General features: G+C 43.6%; 1 protein-coding gene across 5 annotated transcripts in view; it reads left to right on the forward strand.

The window, feature by feature from the left end:
- The window catches only part of LOC115174042 (alpha-catulin), a 93,675-nt gene continuing 71,782 nt past the window's right edge, over positions 1-21,893 (forward strand). For 2 of the 5 annotated variants that reach the window (XM_029732656.1, XM_029732658.1), the window contains exon 1: positions 1-340. In XM_029732656.1, the coding sequence (XP_029588516.1) occupies positions 245-340 (96 nt within the window). In that variant the 5' untranslated portion in view covers positions 1-244. Of the gene's footprint in view, positions 341-378; positions 735-21,893 lie in introns of those variants that run through there. The other 3 variants (XM_029732659.1, XM_029732657.1, XM_029732655.1) reach the window with 3 other exon arrangements.

A 21,893-nucleotide genomic window follows, 5' to 3' on the forward strand; every position in this document is an offset into this window, starting at 1 on the left:
GATAGCAAAGCCACTCTCTCTAGCTGCTGCAGTCTCCTTTCTGTCTGCCGTAGTTGAGTAGCCTAACTACAAGGACATTAGCGGACGCACGGAACGCAGCACAGTCGAACACGAGTGGATTACAACGGCATGGTTCTTTAGAGGGGCAGTCCGTCGATCGTGTAACTAGAGGAAGAAATCCCAAAGATTTAGACAGGTAGCGGTAACTCAATAGTGGAATCGTGTAATAGAGAGGTCGGCGGGAATGGCTTCATCTCCTTGCGGCAGTGGGAACTTTGATTCCGGACTGGAAATCAAAACTCGGTCTGTGGAACAAACACTTGTCCCATTGGTCTCGCAGGTGAGTTGTTTTTGCGCGAGAACGAGCTACTTCAACTTTGTTGTGAATACTATAAAAGGACGAATTGTTATTTGTTTCATTTACCAGGCTACGTAATTGTGGATTGAAGGAGAGATTGCATTGCTCTCCAGTTGTCGGTTTTAAAACCAGCCTATTCAGACATGGAAGTTTGATAGAGCCGGTTGAATTAGCCTACATTGATACAACTGCGTTCATGTTGTTAATGGTTTGAAATCGGATTATAACAAAATATTAAACTCAAGCCGTAAAGTGTTGCAGTTAAACAGTTCAAATGTGTCTAATTTCAGTCCGTAGCTGTCAAATTTCAAAACTGATTTCGTTGCATGGGGACCAACTACGGAAAGAATGTGTGGACACAAGGAAGTTTCAAAAGGTAGCCTACCAAAAAGAGGAAACGATGTATAATTTGCCCTGAACGGTTTCATTTAAGTAAGTTCGGCCTACATTTGATTATAGTGTAGCTAGCCTTCATTGCCGTTATATGTAGTTTATCAAATGGTCTGTAAACATTTCTCCCTGCATATCCTAACTCTTCTAATTAGTGCACAAGAGGACTGGCCCAAACACCTAAAAAGTTACAATTATTCTCTGAACTAAAAATGTAACTTTTCTCCACCTATTGGAACAATGCTAAGAGCCTATGAACATGTAGGACTGTACAGAAAGTTTCTCTGAATATCATGGCAATAGTTTTACCCAGTTTGTCCCAGTGAGCTGTTTTCCAGAACAGTGTTGACCCAACCAACTAATTACTATTAGGCTAATTTGACACATGTTTTGGTTTTCAATCAACATGTCTAATTTTTGTCATACCTACCATTCTCCGAAGTCTCAGATAATTCAGTGTTCATCAGGTAAACAAAAAGCACCTGCTCTTCTGCAGGTTAAAAGCATATGGTCTAGGACTGCTCAGCCAGTTCTATTAGGCTATTGTAGTTCTCTAGAGAAAGCTATAAGCAAATTATGTCTACATTTCTCAGATTACACAAAGAGAGTAATATTATCCCCATTTTGAAGAATAGGATTTGTCCAGATCAGATCAACAACATAATCAGATTTTCTCTGAAATAGCTTGTTTCAATGTAAAACAAGCCTATTATTCCCTGATGTGACCTCTGGGCTGATTTCCAATAGCTAGTCACATGGTCAGCTTGCAATGGGGGGGAATGAGAGACGGAGAGAATAGATACTGCCCCAAAGAGGGAGAGAGATAATAGATACCGCCTCAACAGATCCATAGACGACACAATCTCAATTGCACTCCACACTGCCCACACCCACCTACAGTTGAAGTCGGAAGTTTACATACACTTATGTTGGAGTCATTAAAACTCGTTTTTCAACCACTCCACAAATTTCTTGCTAACAAACTATAGTTTTGGCAAGTCGGTTAGAACATCTACTTTGTGCATGACACAAGTAATTTTTCCAACAATTGTTTACAGACAGATTATTTCACTTAGAATTCACTGTATCACAATTCCAGTGAGTCCGAAGTTTACATACACTAAGTTGACTGTGCCTTTAAACAGCTTGGAAAATTCCAGAAAATGATGTCATGGCTTTAGAAGCTTCTGATAGGCTAATTTACATAATTTGAGTCAATTGGAGGTGTAGCTTCGGAGGTATTGAAGTCCTACCTTCAATCTCAGTGCCTCTTTGCTTGACATGGGAAAATCAAAAGAAATCAGCCAAGACCTCATAAAACAAATTGTAGACCTCCACAAGTCTGGTTCATCCTTGGGAGCAATTCCAAACGCCTGAAGGTACCACGTTCATCTGTACAAACAATAGTACGCAAGTATAAACACCATGGGACCACGCAGCCGTCATACCACTCAGGAAGGAGACGTTTTCTGTCTCCTAGAACGTACTTTGGTGTGAAAAGTGCAAATCAATCCCAGAACACCGCCAAAGGACCTTGTGAAGATGCTGGAGGAAATGGGTACAAAAGTATCTATATCCACAGTAAAATGAGTCCTATATCGACATAACCTGAAAGACCACTCATCAAGGAAGAAGCCACTGCTCCAAAACCGCCATAAAAAAGCTGGACTACGGTTTGCAACTGCACATGGGGACAAAGATCGTACTTTTTGGAGAAATGTCCTCTGGTCTGATGAAACAAAAATAGAACTGTTTGGCCATAATGACCATCGTTACATTTGGAGGAAAAAGGGGATGCTTGCAAGCCGAAGAACACCATCCCAACCGTGAAGCACTGGGGTGGCAGCATCATATTGTGGGGGTGCTTTGCTGCAGGAGGGAGTGGTGCACTTCACAAAATAGATGGCATCATGAGGCAGGAAAATTATGTGGATATATTGAAGCAACATCTCAAGACATCAGTCAGGAAGTTAAAACTTGGTTGCAAATGGGTCTTCCAAATAGACAATGACCCCAGGAATACTTCCAAAGTTGTGGCAAAAGGGCTTAAGGACAACAAAGTCAAGGTATTGGAGTGGCCATCACAAAGCCCTGACCTCAATTCTATAGAAAACTTGTGGGCAGAACTGAAAAAGCGTGTGCTAGCAAGGAGGCCTACAAACCTGACTCGGTTACACCAGCTCTGTCAGGAGGAATGGGCCAAAATTCACCCAACTTATTGTGGGAAGCTTGTGGATGGCAACCCGAAATGTTTGACCCAAGTTAAACAATTCAAAGGCAATGCTAGCAAATACTAATTGAGTGTATGTAAACTTCTGACCCACTTGGAATGTGATGAAAGAAATAAAAGCTGAAATAAATCTCTGTACTATTCTTCTGACATTTCACATTCTTAAAATAAACTGGTGATCCTAACTGACCTAAGACAGAATTTTTACTAGGATTAAATGTCAGGAATTGTGAAAAACTGAGTTTAATTGTATTTGGCTAAGGTGTATGTAAACTTCTGACTTCAACTGTAGATACTCACCCACCTAGATAAGAGGAATACCTATGTAAGAATGCTGTTCATTGACTACAGCTCAGCGTTCAACACCATTGTCCTGTCCAAGCTCTTCACCAAGTTTAGGACACTGGGACTGAACATCTCCCTCTGAAACTGGATCCTGGACTTCCTGATGGGCCAACCCTAGGTAGTGGGTAGGTAACACCACCTCCACCACACTGACCCTCACCATGAGGACACCATAGGGGTGTGTGCTTAGTTCCCTCCTGTGCTCCTTGTTTACCCACAACTGCGTGGCCACGCACGTCTCCAACACCATGAAGTTTGCTAACGACATGATGGTGGTAGGCCTGATCACTGGCAATGATGAGACAGCTGACGGAGGAGGTCAGTGACCTTGCAGTGTGGTGCTGGGACAACAACCTCTCCCTCAACGTCAGTAAGACCAAGGATCTGATCGTGGACAACAGGAAACGAGGGGCATGCGCACTCCCATCCACATCAACGTAGTTGCAATGGAGCAGGTCGAGAGCTTCAAGTTCCTCGGAGTCCAAATCACTAAGGAATTAAAATAGTACACATGTGCACAGTCGTGAAGAAGGCGCATCTTCCCCCTCAGGAAGTTTAAAAAGTTTGGCATGGGCCCTCAAATCCTCAACGTTGTACAGCCACACCATTGAGAGCATCTTGACTGGCTTCATCACGGCTTGGTATGGCAACAGAAACACCTGCGATCGTATGGCAAGGGTACAAAGGGTAGTGCGGACAGCCCAGGCCATCGCTGGGGCTGAACTGGAAGGCCTGGAAAATCGTTAGACTCCAGTCACTCAAGCCATAGACATTTCTCTCTGCTTTCACATGGCAAGCAGTACCGGAGCCAACAGGCTCCTAAACAGCTTCTATCCCCAAGCCATTAGACTGCTGAATAGCCAACAGGCTCCTAAACAGCTTCTATCCCCAAGCCATTAGACTGCTGAATAGCCAACAGGCTCCTAAACAGCTTCTATCCCCAAGCCATTAGACTCCTGAACAGCCAACAGGCTCCTAAACAGCTTCTATCCCCAAGCCATTAGACTGCTGAATAGCCAACAGGCTCCTAAACAGCTTCTATCCCCAAGCCATTAGACTGCTGAACAGCCAACAGAAAGGTTATCTGAGTTGACCCTTGTTTATTTTTGTACTCTCTATGCACACTCAAGACTCAAATCAAGTTTTATTTGTCACGTGCCAAATACAACAGGTATATCTTACCGTGAAGTGCTTATTTACAATCCCTTTACCAAAAATGCAGTTAAGAAAATATTTACTAAATAAAGTAAAAAAATAAAGAAAAGTTAGACAATAAAAATAACAATAACGAGGCGATATACAGGGGGCACTGGTACTCACTCACGCCCACTCACACTCCAACACACACACAACATGCACACACATTTATACTGACTCTACACACATTCACATACAATCATCACATACGCTGCTGCTACTCTGTTTATCATATCCTGATGCCTAGTCACGTTACCCCTATACATATCTACCTCTATCACTCTAGTATCACTGCACATTGTAATTATGGTATGAGTATACACTTCCTCAAAAAAATCTGAATTAATCTAACTCAAGAAATCTGAAATTCATTTGTATGTTTTTGCAGAGGAGGTCTTGGTCATGCAATTTTACATCTAAGATGTTTGGTGCAATATTTCTCAAGTGAAAAATTAGCATGAAATCTCTTGTTGAATGAAAACAAACACTTCATTGAATAATCCCTTTTGTTGAGCAATCACTGACGAAGGGGCGTAGACTCGACTTGCCTCTAAAAAATGTAGTGTTCATGAACAACTAAAAAAAAAAACATGCCAATGACCAAAATGAACAAAAACGTCACAAAATGTTGTCATAATATATGCACTAATTGTTTTGGCTGGGAGGCATGCGGACGCTTTTGCAGAGCCCCAGACATTACAGTGGTGAAGGGTCTCTGGCCAGGGCCCTTCCCCCTGAAAGGGGTGTCAAAGCCTGGGTCCTCCATCCATTGGCACTGGCTCATTTTGAAAGATAAGGCCACGAGAGTTGTCCCTGTGGATACTCCTTGTCTAAAGAGGAGAGCGGCATGATATCGGACCAATCTGTCATTCCAATGTATTAATTTAGCACGGGTTGATTTCATGTACCTGAAGTGAAGAAGCAGGTTTTGCATGCCTAAGAAATCGCAATGTACATGCTTTAGTTCCCTCAAATTCAACTCTGGACCTCAAAGCCAGTTCTACTGCATTTTTTGTTGTTGTTCCCTTCTAATCAAGGACTGATTTAGACCTGGGACACCAGGTGTGTGTAATTAATTGTCAGGTATAACAGAACCAGCAGGCTCTGGACCTCGTAGTTTATTGATAAAATGACCAGTCAATCAATGGTTCTGCCTTTCTCAAGGAATGCTATAAGATTCAAGGACTTCTCTAGCTTAACTTTTTCATAACAACTCATTTCAAAAACTAGCAGAGTTATTGTTGTTAATGCACATTGCACAGCCACTGAACGTAATCATGTCTGTTTGAAGTTCTCTCCGGTTGTGAGGATGGATGATTGTGTGTGAGCGCGCTATAATGACATTCACAATCTTGCTGTTTTTAGATGTAACAAAGCGTCAAGGACAAAATGTTTGCACAATAATCTCTTTAAAAAAAAATCCTGTGTAAGAATCCCCATAGCAACCATTTGCAACACAGAAATTCTCTGTTAAATGTTTTTTCCATATAGATCAATGTTTGCTTGTTGCGGTTGTTGTTGTTGATGATGATGATGATGATGATGCCATCGGGGATAATCATGTCTCTAGGCTGCCAGTGAGTATAGTTGATACACTTGTTTCCCTGCAGTGAGAGGCTTGTGTTGTGTGGAGGCCAGAAGTAGATGGGGAGGTCCAGCTACGTTGCATTGTCTCTCCTTTGTGAGGAGGGAGGAGGGGGGATGATTATCTGTGAGGAAATGAAAGGCCAGTATCACTGAGAAATGTCCTGGGAAGGTTATTGTTCCACCCTGTCTGTAGGTTGTGACGCTGAACTTCTCACTGCCTCTGTTCTGTTATCAGCTCCACTCCCACCAGCATGTCATCAGAGGGCTTGTTAGTAGCTGGGAGGGAGACGTAATCATGGACCTACTCACGACCGCACACGACTATAACCACAGAATGAAATAGAACACTTTTATACATTGTCAGAACAAAATAATATAGAACACTGCTGTATTGTTTCTCTATGGCTATAATGTTGTATCTCTATGGTCCTGCATCATGCATGCACACACACGACAACAACCTGTCTGTCTGCATCCTCCATCACTGTGGCCCCTCTCGGGACCTGGTCAACACTAAGAAAACCTTTTATTTGTCTTTCAACAGTTCTCTCTCATATCTGTGCAATGGTGCATTTTGTCTTTGTTTTGAAGGCGACCCTTTTTAAAAAAAAATTCCAATGGCATATTGAATGCACGGTGATGAATAGCCTATCTCTGATAGTGGGGCAGAATTCACCCGTCATCATACACACGGCACAGGGAATGCAAAGTGAATGAGTCTCAACCAGCCCTTTGTAGAGCCTTACCTGTGATGTGGTCCACACAGTAGGCTGGCGGGTAATTAGGGATTTTTTTAAATCTAGCTTTTCTGCTTCCTTTTCACATCCGATTACTGTTTTGAAGTCATGATTTGTCAAATAATAGTTCTGGTTTTTGGCAATATAATTGAGGTGTGCGTTTGGTTTAACAAAAGTTTCTGTGATACAGTATAGACATAACATGGTGGTCTTTGTGTTAACTGTATATATGGGTGATGGTGGTGGTGGTATGGGTCTTGTGGGAAGAAAGGGAAAAAATTACACAAAATTATAATTACACCTGAGTCTTTGATCTCATCTGGGAACATTTTAAATGCCTGTGATACCCAAAGCCTTGGGGCATTTCCATGGAAAAGGACCCATTAGCACTGCCATGAGAAGTTCATGGGAGCATATCAAATTGGGTGTCAGATGAAAGCTAAGAGTCTATATTTGTGGGAAATGAAGGCATAGATATATTTTTCAACCATTTTCCATCTTAAAAATTAGGCATAAGTAAAGGCTTTGTGATTTCTGGATAAACAGATGGAAAAGGGGTCTTTAGAAAACATCTACCCAGAAAAAGTCTTAAAAGCTATCAGAAATACATCAAACACTAATGTTGATGTAATGACCCCTGCCAACTAATATCAATACTTATATTTCATTTTGGAGTTAAATAAGTTCTATAAGTTGAAGAAATATTGCTTTGTGCTTTGTAATTCCATTAGCAAAAACCCACATTTTCTAATTACCCTCCCTGATGAGGACAATGTTGGCTATTTGGTGCATGCAGTTAAGTCCTAAAGTTCAAGTTTATGCAGTAATGGCAGAAGAAAAACCTCATTGTAGCCTATATAAATTGCACAATAATTCAACATTTTTTTTGAGGTGTTGTTTCTCTTTATTCCACCCGCCTGCAACCCACCCGCCCTTCAGCCACGCAATATTTAATGACCCTAAACCTGTCCTCCTTGCGTCAACCCGTGCATCACTAACACACGCACGTACATATGGATTTTGAACTGTAGATATGTGATAGTAGATTAGTGGCCTGAGGGCACACACTTAATGTGTTGTGAAAAGTGTTATTTTTTAAATCTTTTTTTTATTTAACTAGGCAAGTCAGATAATAGCAAATACTTATTTACAATGAAACGTAATGTCATGTAATATTTCTTTATTGTATATATCTGCCTTAATGATGCTGGACTCCAGGAAGAGTAGCTGCTGCCTTGTCAGGAACTAATGGAGATACAAAATGGGTTCAAAAGGTTTGAGAAGAAATTTAGCTTTTCTTTTGTTTATTTACGATCTGGAATAACATTTAAGATGTATTACCTAAACAATACCTCAGTGGCAGGCTTCAGTGATATCAGTTTTAAAAAATGATAGATTTAAATGTTTTATTATCACATACACCGGATAGGTGCAGTGAAATGTGTGCTCATCGACAGATTTTTCACTTTGCAGTATTGGGTATTTCAACCAGCGACCTTTCGGTGACTAGCCCAACACTTTAACCACTAGGCTACTTGCCACTTTTTTTATCTACTTTGTCAAATAACTCGCCCAACATCTCAGAATAAAGAGCTCAAATGCTACAGAGCTGCATTGTCACGAAAAACGTGTTTTGAAAAATTCTTTAAGGCAAACCACAAAGGATTACCATACGATATACCTCCTCAGAGACAAAGGTGTGTTTGTGTGGAGTGTGTTTGTGTGGAGTGTGTTTGTGTGGTCGTGCGCGCTTGTGTATGGTAAGCGGTTGCATTCCCTCAGCATGACGTTTGTTTAGCTTTAGTGAAACAAGGGTGGCTAATACAATATCTGATTAATTATTTCACAGTTGACTTCAGGCTGGCTATGTGAGTTCAGGCCTTCGTCTGTTGGTTGGCCTCACACAGAAGCCTAGTATGAGAGAACCAAAGCCAGAGAAAGCTTTTCTCTGCAATTTCCTCCCCTCTCCCCAGTTGCTATAACCACAGTCCCCTCTCTCCTCCCTCTATCACTCTTCTTTCTCTCTCTCCTCCCTCTATCACTCTTCCCTCTCTTCCCACTCTGGCTATTAAGGGAGTCATTACCACTCCCAGATATTCATCAGTTGACTTCTTGGGCTCCCGAGTGGGCACTGCATCTGTGTGCAAGATGCGTCTCTGGTTCGATTCCAGGCTGTATCACATCTGGCCGTGATTGGGAGTCCCGTAGGGCGGCGCACAATTGTCCCAGCGTCGTCCGGGTTTGGCCGGGTAGGCCGTCATTGTAAATAACAATTTGTTCTTAACTGACTTGCCTAGTTAAATAAAGGTGTAATAAGATGTAATAATATACTGCATGATGAGAGTCCAGTGCTTCCCCAGGAATGGTGTTGTGGAGGGCAGCCCATCCATGCTGTGTGCGGGGTGCCATTTTACCCTCCTTCTCCTCCTCATTGGTTTTAGTCATTAGCCAGAAGGGATCTCTCACCTGAGATAATGGGGAGGTAAGTGGAGTGTCTCTCACCCTCACTGGTGGTTATCTGTCGGCCAGTGACTGGTGGCTGATAGCCAGACTCATTATCTGTAGTGGAGCTAACTGCCTGCCTGCTGCCTCAGACCAGCCTGGGAGAGGAGACCCCAGCCTGGGAGAGGAGACCCCAGCCTGGGGGCCTGGGTAGGAGTACTGACCTAGGATCAGTTTTCCCTTTTTAGATCTGGTACCCAATCATATGGACAGGGAGAACCTGATCAGCACTCCTACTCTTGAGTCTCTTAAGATGCTTTTCGGGATCTGACTTGAGGGGAGGTCCCCTGTCCCTCCCAGGTCTGACCAGGGCTGCTCTGCTCTGGCTTCCTTCACCAGGATCAGGTCTTGGCCCGCTTCCAGCAGGCCGTGTTTATGCCATGACATGATATCTGTCACCGTGCTGGGGGCAGGAAGTGATCTCTATCACTGGTGGTGGTGTTGGGTTGATCCCCCTGTCTCACTGTAACTGACCACCCCCCCAGCTTTAGATCCAGCATAGGGAAGAAAGAGTGATCTCTATCACTGGTGGTGGTGTTGGGTTGATCCCCCTGTCTCACTGTAACTGACCACCCCCCAGCTTTAGATCCAGCATAGGGAAGAAAGAGTGATCTCTATCACTGGTGGTGGTGTTGGGTTGATCCCCCTGTCTCACTGTAACTGACCACCCCCCAGCTTTAGATCCAGCATAGGGAAGAAAGAGTGATCTCTATCACTGGTGGTGGTGTTGGGTTGATCCCCCTGTCTCACTGTAACTGACCACCCCCCAGCTTTAGATCCAGCATAGGGAAGAAAGAGTGATCTCTATCACTGGTGGTGGTGTTGGGTTGATCCCCCTGTCTCACTGTAACTGACCACCCCCCAGCTTTAGATCCAGCATAGGGAAGAAAGAGTAGCCCTTTTATTTGGAAAGAGAATACAAAACATCCACTGTCTCACTGGTGTTGCTTCTGCTCTCTGGGCTTTGGTTAACTACAGTATTGAGTAGCAGTGAGTTGCAGTTCTCTCTCTGTCTGTCTCTCTCTCTCTGTCTCTCATGATAAGACGGTTCACTCCATGCAAGCAGATTCTTCATTTGTGTTGGCCTACCACACTGTTGTTTGGTGGTTGGGTTGGAGTCAGACATGCAGATAGTCAGTGCTATGCAGCAGTTGCTCCCAGTATGGAATGTAAAGGGCTTGTGACAAATACCCACCGCTTACAGTAATTACACAAACACACACACACACTTTGCCAGCCTGTGAAGTGTAGAGAGGAATAAACTATCAGTTCTGCTGCCTGGACAACAGCAAACAAACAGCCAGCGATGGATGGCATGTATCAGTCTCATATTACTCTTCTATAATGGGCCCATTCATCTCAGTCTTAGCTGACTGGACCACAGAGGGAGAATCACATCAAACTATTAGTTCTGTGTTAATTGCCTCCATGTGAGCAGCTTTGAAAGCCCCCCCCCCCCCGATAATGAGTTCTTTAAAGACCTGAAAGTTGTCATAACAGAACAAAGCCAGGACCTTTAAGAAGCAAGACAGTCATGACCTTTAAGAAGCAGGACAGCCAGGACAGGAACATTTGGGATTTTTTGGGGGCCAGGCCTCATAGGTGGAAACGCTAAACGCAAAACATTTTGGCCAAACACTGGAGCTATGCCTGATATTGGAAAGTGCCAAAGAAAGTTGGTGCCTCCTTTTCCCCCTTGTGTGTTACAGGTACATTCAAGGTTTGCTGTGTTGAGTTTCCGCCCCAAAGTTTTTGAGATATGATTTCCTCTGGCAGGTGTTCACAGCCCTCTGCCACCCCACCCAAGGTAGGAAATGACCCCTGGCTGAACCAGGTGTGGGATCTGCTGCGGGGGTTGCTTGTCAGGCTGAATGGCACCATAGGTATGGATGGGTCAAGAGACCGTCTCCGTCCAGGCCGGTGGAGTTGGCAGCTGTTCCTGTGATTTGCAGGGTGCTGGTGAGTGTCACTTGATACCCGTGTGACGTCAGAACTCTTTGTTAGGGTGTTTTAGTTATCTCTCTCTCTCTCTCCTGAGAACCCAGTGTCCCAGACTCACAGGCTCATTAATTATACAGGCTATTGAAAGCCCCCAGGCTACAGGTAACTGAGGTAAAACCAACCTGTCGTCTCCACAATGACCCAGCTCCTACTTCTTCTACTCTCTGTGAGTCGAAGGTATAAACTGAGATGTGATAATACCCACCCATCTCTGCACTTTAAAGAACAGAGCTGGCCTGGAACAGTCTGTAAAGAAGTCCCAATTGGCACCCTATTCCCTATATAGTGCACTATTTTTTTCCCCAGAGACATGGGCCCTGGTCCAAAGTAGTACACTATATAGGGAATAGGGTGCCATTGCACCCAGCCACATTCAACATCCCTCTCACTGGGATTGAGTAGTCTACATCGAACCAATGAGGAGCTGGGGGTATTCTCTCTGTGTGTGTAATATGCAGGTTTTATTTCTTTTTTATTTAACTAGGCAAGTCCGTTAAGAACAAATTGTTATTTACAATGACGAGCTACCCCGGCCAAACGTCCCCTAACCCGGACGAAGCTGGGCCAATATTGTGCGCCACCCTATGAGACTCCCAATCACCATGTCCGGTTGTGATACAGCTTGGAATCGAACCAGGGTCTGTAGTGACGCCTCTAGCACTGAGATGCCGTGCCTTAGACCACTGCGCCACTCGTCATGAATTTTGTTCTGGAGGCAGCTAGCTGGCACAGCCAGAAAGTGATAATATCAGATTTTAAACCAAACCTTAACCCTAACTACACTGCTGACCCTAATGCCTAACCATAAATTCATTTTTACAATATGGACAATTGACTTTGCAGGTGGCCCATCTTGCGGAAATCGCTTTGTTCTGCCTCAAGGACATGACTTACCCCAATAAACGTCAAACTTTGTGCAATGTGGTTGTCATGTGGCCAGTCAGAAAAGGGTTTACTTTACACAGACCTCATTTTAATAGGAAAGGGACAGATCTGTCATTTTGATAGATGAGAAGGTCCTCGCCAAACAAAAGATCAACGTTCAATGCTAATGAGTTTTCATTGGAAATTATTGTCGTATGACAGTAATGAGATTGATGAGCCGGGCATATTTGTTTGAGTTTTGGCTACACTGTCGCTTTTAAAGTAACTTTTCTCACTTTAATTTTAGCTAACACAAAAAGCGTCCGACCTCAAAGGTAAAAAACAGTGCAAACAGAGCTCACGTTAAAGCCAGCAGTCCAAAGAAGAGAAGACACCAATGTGAATTCTCCTTTGATTGTCCCCGTGTGTAGATTCTAGAACCTGGTGTCAATGCTTCCTTCCTGCAGAGTTGGGTTCAAAGAGCAGCTTCTCAGGGTAATTAGTTCCATCAATCATGTCCCTGGTCTGGACCCCGTGGATTAGCCTAGCCCTCAGTGACTATAGATAAGCAGAGATGAGGCTAGCCGCTAAAACATTAGCCTTGGGAATGGACTGTGCGTTATAGGGAATCCAAGTCTCTCTTGCTCTAGAATGTTTTTAAGGGCGCTACTCCATCAAAATCGATAGCGTATCCAGGTTGGTTGGAGGTTATGACAAGATAGCATTCTCAACCTTCTTCGACTCACTTTTTTTTTTTTTTTACAGCAAAATAGGGGGGAAAGCAAGGAAGAAACACAACAATCTCAGCAGGGCATCAGCGTCTTGGGGGAGGGGACATGCCGGGAGATAGACTGTGTGTGCTTCTGGGTGGGGGGACAGGCCGTGGTCAGTGAGAGTGACAATAAGGAAGTTCCATCGCTGTGTGAAAGTCTCCTTTTAATAAGTTACCGTTAGCCCTACCACTGGCCACTCACTATATGTAAACGGTCTGGTTCCAAGAGGAAAGATCACGTCCGTTATCGAAATGGCTTCATATGTAGCGTAGTGTGAGTGATATACTGTGGTAGATAGAGAGGTTTAACTGTAACAATGTCTTGGAGTGTAGACTGGTTTGAATAATATACACAGGATATGGGACTGTATCCCGACTTCAGAAATATGGGGTTGGTTTGGTTTCTGTACATATAGTGGATTTAGTGACAGGCTTGGGTTACAGATTGACTTCTGATAACTGTGGCTTGAAGGAAATATGTGTACTTTAAAAACGAAAGAACATGGTTGTTTGTCATGTAGTGAAAACAGGTGTGTGTGTGTGTGTGTGTGTGTGTGTGTGTGTGTGTGTGTGTGTGTGTGTGTGTGAAAGGACACATTCCTTTGTCCAGACTAGAGGTCGACCTATTATGATTTTTCAACACCGATACCAGTTATTGGAGGACCAAAAAAAGCCGATACCAACTAATGGCCGATTTATTAAAAAAAATATATATATATATATATTATTTATTTATTTATTTATTTATTTGTAATACAGTTACAAATGACAGTTACAACAATACTGAATGAACACTTATTTTAACTTAATATAATACATCAATAAAATCAATTTAGCCTCAAATAAATAATGAAACATGTTTAAATAATGCAAAAACAAAGTGTTGGAGAAGAAAGTAAAAGTGCAATATGTGCCATGTAAGAAAGCTAACGTTTAAGTTCCTTGCTCAGAACATGAGAACATATGAAAGCTGGTGGTTCCTTTTAACATGAGTCTTCAATATTGCCAGGTAAGAAGTTTTAGGTTGTCGTTATTATAGGAATTATAGGACTATTTCTCTCTATACGATTTGTATTTCATATACCTTTGACTATTGGATGTTCTTATAGGCACTTTAGTATTGCCAGTGTAACAGTATAGCTTCCGTCCCTCTCCTCGCTCCTACCTGGGCTCGAACCAGGAACACATCGACAACAGCCACCCTCGAAGCAGCGTTACCCATGCAGAGCAAAGGAAACAACTACTCCAAGTCTCAGAGCGAGTGACGTTTGAAACGCTATTAGCGCGCACCCGCTAACTAGCTAGCCATTTCACATCGGTTACACCAGCCTAATCTTGGGAGTTGATAGGCTTGAAGTCATAAACAGCGCAATGCTTGAAGCACTGTGAAGAGCTGCTGGCAAAACGCACGAAAGTGCTGTTTGAATGAATGCTTACGAGCCTGCTGGTGCCTACCACCGCTCAGTCAGACTGCTCTATCAAATCATAGACTTAATTATAATATAATAACACACAGAAATACGAGCCTTAGGTCATTAATATGGTCGAATCCGGAAACTATCATCTCGAAAACAAAACGTTTTTTCTTTCAGTGAAATACAGTTCCGTATTTTATCTAACGGGTGGCATCCTTAAGTCTAAATATTCCTGTTACACTGCACAACCTTCAATGTTATGTCATAATTACGTAAAATTCTGGCAAATTAGTTTGCAACGAGCCAGGCGGCCCAAACTGTTGCATATACCCTGACTCTGCGTGCAATGAACGCAAGAGAAGTGACACAATTTCACCTGGTTAATATTGCCTGCTAACCTGGATTTCTTTTAGCTAAATATGCAGGTTTAAAAAATATATACTTGTGTATTGATTTTAAGAAACACATTGTTGTTTATGATTAGGTACGTTGGAGCAATGACAGTCCTTTTTCGCGAATGCGCACTGCATCGATTATATGCAACGCAGGACAGGCTAGATAAACTAGTAATATCATCAACCATGTGTAGTTAACTAGTGATTATGATTGATTGATTGTTTTTTAGAAGATAAGTTTAATGCTAGCTAGCAACTTACCTTGGCTTCTTACTGCATTCGCGTAACAGGCAGACTCCTCGTGGAGTGCAATGTAAAGCAGGTGGTTAGAGCGTTGGACTAGTTAACCGTAAGGTTGCAAGATTGAATCCCCGAGCTGACAAGGTAAAAATCTGTCATTCTGCCCCTGAACAAGGCAGTTAACCCACCGTTCCTAGGCCGTCATTGAAAATAAGAATGTGTTCTTAACTGACTTGCCTAGTTAAATAAAGGTGTAAAAAAAAAAAAAAAAAATTTACCGATTTGTTATGAAAACTTGAAATCGGCCCTAATTAATCTGCCATTCCGATTAATCGGTCGACCTCTAGTCTAGACAAAGGGCAACGGGCCAGCATTCCACCCTCCACCGAAAGTGTGTATGTGCTTGTGGTGAGTAGTATGTGTGCGGTGACAGGAGGGGTGTCTCCAGTGAGGTCAAAGGGCAGAGTCTCATAGTGCGAGACCTGGATACACACAGGCCTCTCCAGTCTGCATGAGATACTGCAAACCCTACACCCCAACCCGAGCAATCCGTTCTGCCGCCTCTGATCTGTTAGAGATCCTATGGGAAGGCAGATCCCGCTCAGCCGTCCCGCTCAGCCGTCCAGCTCAACTCTGTCCTGCAGATTCACTCTTATACCTGAAATGTCAAATGTAAATATACCCCCATGGGCTCCAACTTTATCAATCAATCATTCAACTAGCCCCAAGCTTCTGCTTTTTTATGTTTGGCATATCCCTTTTTAAAGTGATTTATTGAGGCAATCATTTACTTTGTATTTAAAAAAAAAGATATGTGTGTGTGTGTGTGTGTGTGTGTGTGTGTGTGTGTTTTATCGTGAGGGCAAGAAAAAGCCCTCGTGATATATGTATGTCACTGACCACACCGCAGTCTCCGGGGAAAAAACGCGAGGGCTTTTTCTTGCCCTCACGATAGAACATGTAGTCGTGTTGACTTTTTATCACACCTGACATTATCTTCCATCTATTAGTTTGAATTTGAGTGATTGTGACTCAGGCAAAATCCCTGCCACAGCTCACTCCCTCACGAGCGTAAATCAGTTGGCTGTCATGCCTACCCCCTGGTGATAGTCTCGACTAACTCTCTCATGTGACAATTGAGCTTTTATTTGATTTCACCTCAATGGTGTCTCTCTCTCTGACCGAAAACAGTGTTTTCCCCTTTACTTTGCCTTCCATTCAGCAGTCACAGACCTTTTTATTAGATTACTATCTGAATGAATGTAGGTTTTGACTGTAGCCGTGCAGCGTTAGGTCGAATACCTCGACTGAGGGCCGTGGTCATTAGCCCCTGTTAGCACTGTGGGAAGCTGTCACACAGCGAGTTAAGCCACTTTCACACACTGTTCCCCAGCTCTGTATTATTTGTTCATTATTTGTAATTACTGGTAATGAAGACTGAAGGAATTTCTGTGCCTGATTTGGGATTATCCTCCTGTAAGCGTTGTAATTACCAAGGCATTAGACATAGCTATGGGTGAAAAAACAACATTAGGGGAAGGGGTGATATCACCAGAGGATAAGACCCCTTTAGGGTCCCAGTGTGGTTTAGCATTAGTAACCAACTGATCTGGGCACTGTCTTTGGATGCAGAATATCTATGCTAGTAAATCCTTTATGGAAATTATTCTCCTGAACAGGATGGTTCCTCATACCAGGGCTGGGTTCCTGTCTTGCTAATGCTCCAGTGTGGTGATGTAAAACAAAGACATGTATTGGTCCCAGGCAAAGTTAGCTAACTCACATCCACTACATCTGGTCACTGTGACCTAGCTCTTCTTCTGGGGCCTAATGTATCAAGCGTCTCAGAGTGCTGATCTAGGATCAGGTTCCCCTGTCCATGTAATCTCATTGTGATCTAAAAGACAAAACTGATCCTACATCAGCACTCCTACTTTGAAACCCTTGGTACATACGGCCCCTGGTTCAATTCTGTCAGCCGTTACAGTGAACCTCAGTAACAGCTCGAGCAATATTCCTAGAGGAACATTTCTGGGGCCAAAACACAGCAGGAGTTTAAACAGGCAGTTTCTTATCCGAGCCATTGTTGTGAGGCAACAGTCAGATGACTCTAAGATAATGATGATGACAAGACGCAGAGCTGCTAATTACAGTGATTGCTCTCCTCTCACATTAGGGTCCCAACAAAACCCTGTGTGATAATGGTTCCTAGGTAGATTTACCTAATCTGGATTGATTTACACTCAGCGATGGGCCTAGTGTGTGTGTGTGTGTGTGTGTGTGTGTGTGCGTGATCTCGGCCGAGAGGGAGGGCAGGTTGGTTTCCATCAATTGTCTGTTCCGCTCGTTCGCCACCAAAGGATCCTTCTCTCTGGGATAAATGGAGAGGTACAGTAAAGCCTCATCAGGCAGGGGAGGGAGTCTTTCATATCTTGTTTTCTCTTCAAAAGGTAACCGAGGAAGGGAATAATCAGAGTTTGGGCTCAGGCTAGTCAATAAATAGTTAACCTGGGCCTCTTGTTTCACCCTATGTAAATTCAGGACAGTTTTCTGGGATGCATGATCTCACCAGCTGCATAGAACCGATTTAGGCAGATTTACATTTTTCAACTCTGAGGGAAAATATTTTGCCAAGAATTATCTTATTTCCCCTCATCTCCAACAGGAGACCATGTCCTTTTGAATAATGTAGTTATTCAATCAGAGGTAGGCCTTGGCTTGAACATGTGCCCCAGGAACCTTGAAAATCCATTTCTCTGTGAAATATCTGAAAGTGTATCTGAAATGAACGCTGCATTCATTTTAGGCATATTTCAGCAAACTGTTGCAGTCATTTGACACACTTGGACTGCCCCAAACTGCTGAATTCCTCCTCTCCATAATGCCAACAGAGGCTATATTGAGACCTTACACCTAGATGTTATGTGTCCTGCTGTTTGGCTGCACTGTTTGGCTCTCCAGGTTGGGTTTCCTAGCCAGGTTAAACAACTGCCATCTCCCTCTAAAATAATAGCTCATCTGGGCGGGAAAGAACGAGCCAGAGTGACAACCTACAGGACGGTAGCTCTCCAGGAACAGGGTTGGAGCGAAGACCTACAGGACGGTACCTCTCCAGGAACAGGGTTGGAGTGAAGACCTACAGGACGGTAGCTCTCCAGGAACAGGGTTGGAGCGAAGACCTACAGGACAATAGCTCTCCAGGAACGGGGTTGGAGCGAAGACCTACAGGACAATAGCTCTCCAGGAACGGGGTTGGAGCAAAGACCTACAGGACAATAGCTCTCCAGGAACAGGGTTGGAGCGAAGACCTACAGGACAATAGCTCTCCAGGAACAGGGTTGGAGCGAAGACCTACAGGACAATAGCGCTCCAGGAACAGGGTTGTAGTGAAGACCTATAGGACGGTAGCTCTCCAGGAACAGGGTTGGAGAGCCCTGGTCTTATGAAGTACTGGCCCTGTCTGAAGTAAAAGACAGAGGCAGTGTGTTACAGTATATACATACGGTGTATAAGTGTGTGGGATGGAGCTCTTGTCTCTTTGATATAATGTATTCTCTGTCAACGTCTGTGTTTTATTGTGTTCTACTGACTTAGGACATTTTTTAATTGTTTTTCATTTAGCAGACACTCCTACTGAGAGTTACTTAGTTATTGCATTCATCTTAAGATAGCTATGTGGGACAACCACATGTCATAGTAAGTACATTTTTCATCAATAAAGCAGCTATCAGTAAAGTCAGAGCTAGTAAGAAAAGACAAGTGTGATTGTGACTTCAAGGCTCTAGACCACTAGGGTGTTGGTGACGGACTGGTTGTCTAACTGTCAGACCACTAGGGTGTTGGTGACGGACTGGTTGTCTAACTGTCAGACCACTAGGGTGTTGGTGATGGACTGGTTGTCTAACTGTCAGACCACTAGGGTGTTGGTGACGGACTGGTTGTCTAACTATCAGACCACTAGGGTGTTGGTGACGGACTGGTTGTCTAACTGTCAGACCACTAGGGTGTTGGTGACGGACTGGTTGTCTAACTGTCAGACCACTAGGGTGTTGGTGACGGACTGGTTGTCTAACTGTCAGACCACTAGGGTGTTGGTAACGGACTGGTTGTCTAACTGTCAGACCACTAGGTTTTCTTCTGCTCGCATACTCCAAAGCTTGAAAATTGGGAGAGGAAATGCTGGTGTCCACGTCCCAAATGGCACCCGATTCCCTATTAAGTGCACTAGATTTGACCAGACGCCAATGGGCTCTGGTTGAAAGTAGTGCACTAAATAGCGAACACGGTGCCATTTCGGACACATAATGTGTTTCTGTAAACGGTTTCTGCTGTCTCCTCTACAGTGGAAGCAGGGTAACCAGTAGGTAGGGGGGTATGCTAATGTATCACGATCATCATTACTTGGGACTGGGAGCAAAGATGGGAAGGCACTAATTGCCTACCACTATTTTAGAGAGTGGACAATGTATACAAAAACAATTGTGTTTTTCCTCTTCGGCCTTTTAAAGGAAATATGCCTCTGAAATGGTCAATGTACTTGATTGTGAGTCATTGCCACACATTCACACGAGCACATATACAAACACACACACACAAACACCCACATATGAGACGTATAACACTTGAGGTGCATCATCTGCATTCGTAGGCACAAGTCAAACTCTGCTCCATAATTTATACACCACATTAAATATGAATGTAAAGCTAGCTATATAAGTACCTGCTTATCAATAAATGACTAGTTTTGCAGCAGGGCTTTCCCCCTGTATTTACTAACCTCTTCTAGAAAACCCTGGCTTGAAACCTTTGACTTGTATGACCTTGATGCTAAGAATGCAGAAGATCTCTGATGGAATAAGAGAATGCAGAAGATCTCTGATGGAATAAGAGAACGCAGAAGAACTGATGGAATAAGAGAATGCAGAAGATCTCTGATGGAATAAGAGAATGCAGAAGATCTCTGATGGAATAAGAGAATGCAGAAGATCTCTGATGGAATAAGAGAATGCAGAAGATCTCTGATGGAATAAGAGAACGCAGAAGATCTCTGATGGAATAAGAGAATGCAGAAGATCTCTGATGGAATAAGAGAATGCAGAAGATCTCTGATGGAATAAGAGAATGCAGAAGATCTCTGATGGAATAAGAGAATGCAGAAGATCTCTGATGGAATAAGAGAATGCAGAAGATCTCTGATGGAATAAGAGAACGCAGAAGATCTCTGATGGAATAAGAGAACGCAGAAGATCTCTGATGGAATAAGAGAACGCAGAAGATCTCTGATGGAATAAGAGAATGCAGAAGATCTCTGATGGAATAAGAGAATGCAGAAGATCTCTGATGGAATAAGAGAATGCAGAAGATCTGATGGAATAAGAGAATGCAGAAGATCTCTGATGGAATAAGAGAACGCAGAAGAACTGATGGAATAAGAGAACACAGAAGCAGAACTCATGGAATCCTTTTCCCCCAATGATGACGACATCTGTTTACACAAGCCTGGCCTAGATAAATCAATTGGTCCACTTCCAAGTCAATGAAAACATCATAATCCTGATCATTTAATTTACTGCTGTGGATTTTGTTGATGGGGGAGATTTTTATGTTCACGTGAATATGATTTGTTTATAACCATATTATCATATTCAATCTTATGTACTTGATGATATTAAGATATTTACAGAGATTTCAATACAATGAATTCAATAAGGAGGACCTCCCATGCTTCCCCCAATAGCCACTGAGACAAGACAGGAAATTCAGAATCAGATTCTGTATTTTGGCAGACCACTCTGAGAGACGGGGAGCAGGTCCCACTCTGAGAGACGGGGAGGAGGTCCCACTCTGAGAGACGGGGAGCAGAGACCACTCTGAGAGACGGGGAGCAGAGACCACTCTGAGAGACGGGGAGCAGGGACCACTCTGAGAGACGGGGAGCAGGGACCACTCTGAGAGACGGGGAGCAGGGACCACTCTGAGAGACGGGGAGCAGGGACCACTCTGAGAGACGGGGAGCAGGGACCACTCTGAGAGACGGGGAGCAGGGACCACTCTGAGAGACGGGGAGCAGGGACCACTCTGAGAGACGGGGAGCAGGGACCACTCTGAGAGACGGGGAGCAGGGACCACTCTGAGAGACGGGGAGCAGGGACCACTCTGAGATGATCTGCTCTCATCCTGTGGGCCACCACTTACAGAAACTGTATATCACAGGGCTTTTGTCTTTCTCTCGCTCTATTGTTCTCTCTCTCATACACACACTATCTATCTCTAAGCCCCCTCTCTCTCTCCTCTCTCTCAGCCCCCCTCTCACTCTCCTCTCTGACTCTCTCTCTTAGCCCTTCTCTTGCTCTCTCTCTACTCCCCTTTTTCCTGTTTCCCCTCATCTGTTCTGACAGTATATCTCTTCATCCACCTCACTCACCCTCTGCTCTTCCCTTGTTTATCACCCAGTCTCATCATGTGGTGTATGTTGTGCAGTTATCACCCAGTCTCATCTGCTGTTGTGCAGTGCTTACAGTATACCCACAGTGCAGTTGTCGTAAGCTTGTAGCAATGTTCTCCGTCTTCACTGTGCTCCTAATGAGTGTGCTCTGCTCTTCGGTTTAGTGGTCTGTGAGGGTAGCCTATGTGTTGAAAAACAGTATCTAACATTTTGTCCAAAATCAAGCCTATCGGTCATATGCGCTAGTCTAAACCCTCATTGATGCAATATTGTGTTCTGATGCCATGTTCTTCTGTTTCGTCGTCTGTGAGGTTATACAGTGCGTTCGGAAAGTACTCAGACCCCTTGACTTTCCACATTTTGTTACGTTACAGCCTTATTTTAAAATTGATTAAATTTTATTTTTTCCTCATCA

This window comes from Salmo trutta, chromosome 34 (assembly GCF_901001165.1).
Source record: "Salmo trutta chromosome 34, fSalTru1.1, whole genome shotgun sequence".
Lineage (NCBI taxonomy): Eukaryota > Metazoa > Chordata > Actinopteri > Salmoniformes > Salmonidae > Salmo > Salmo trutta.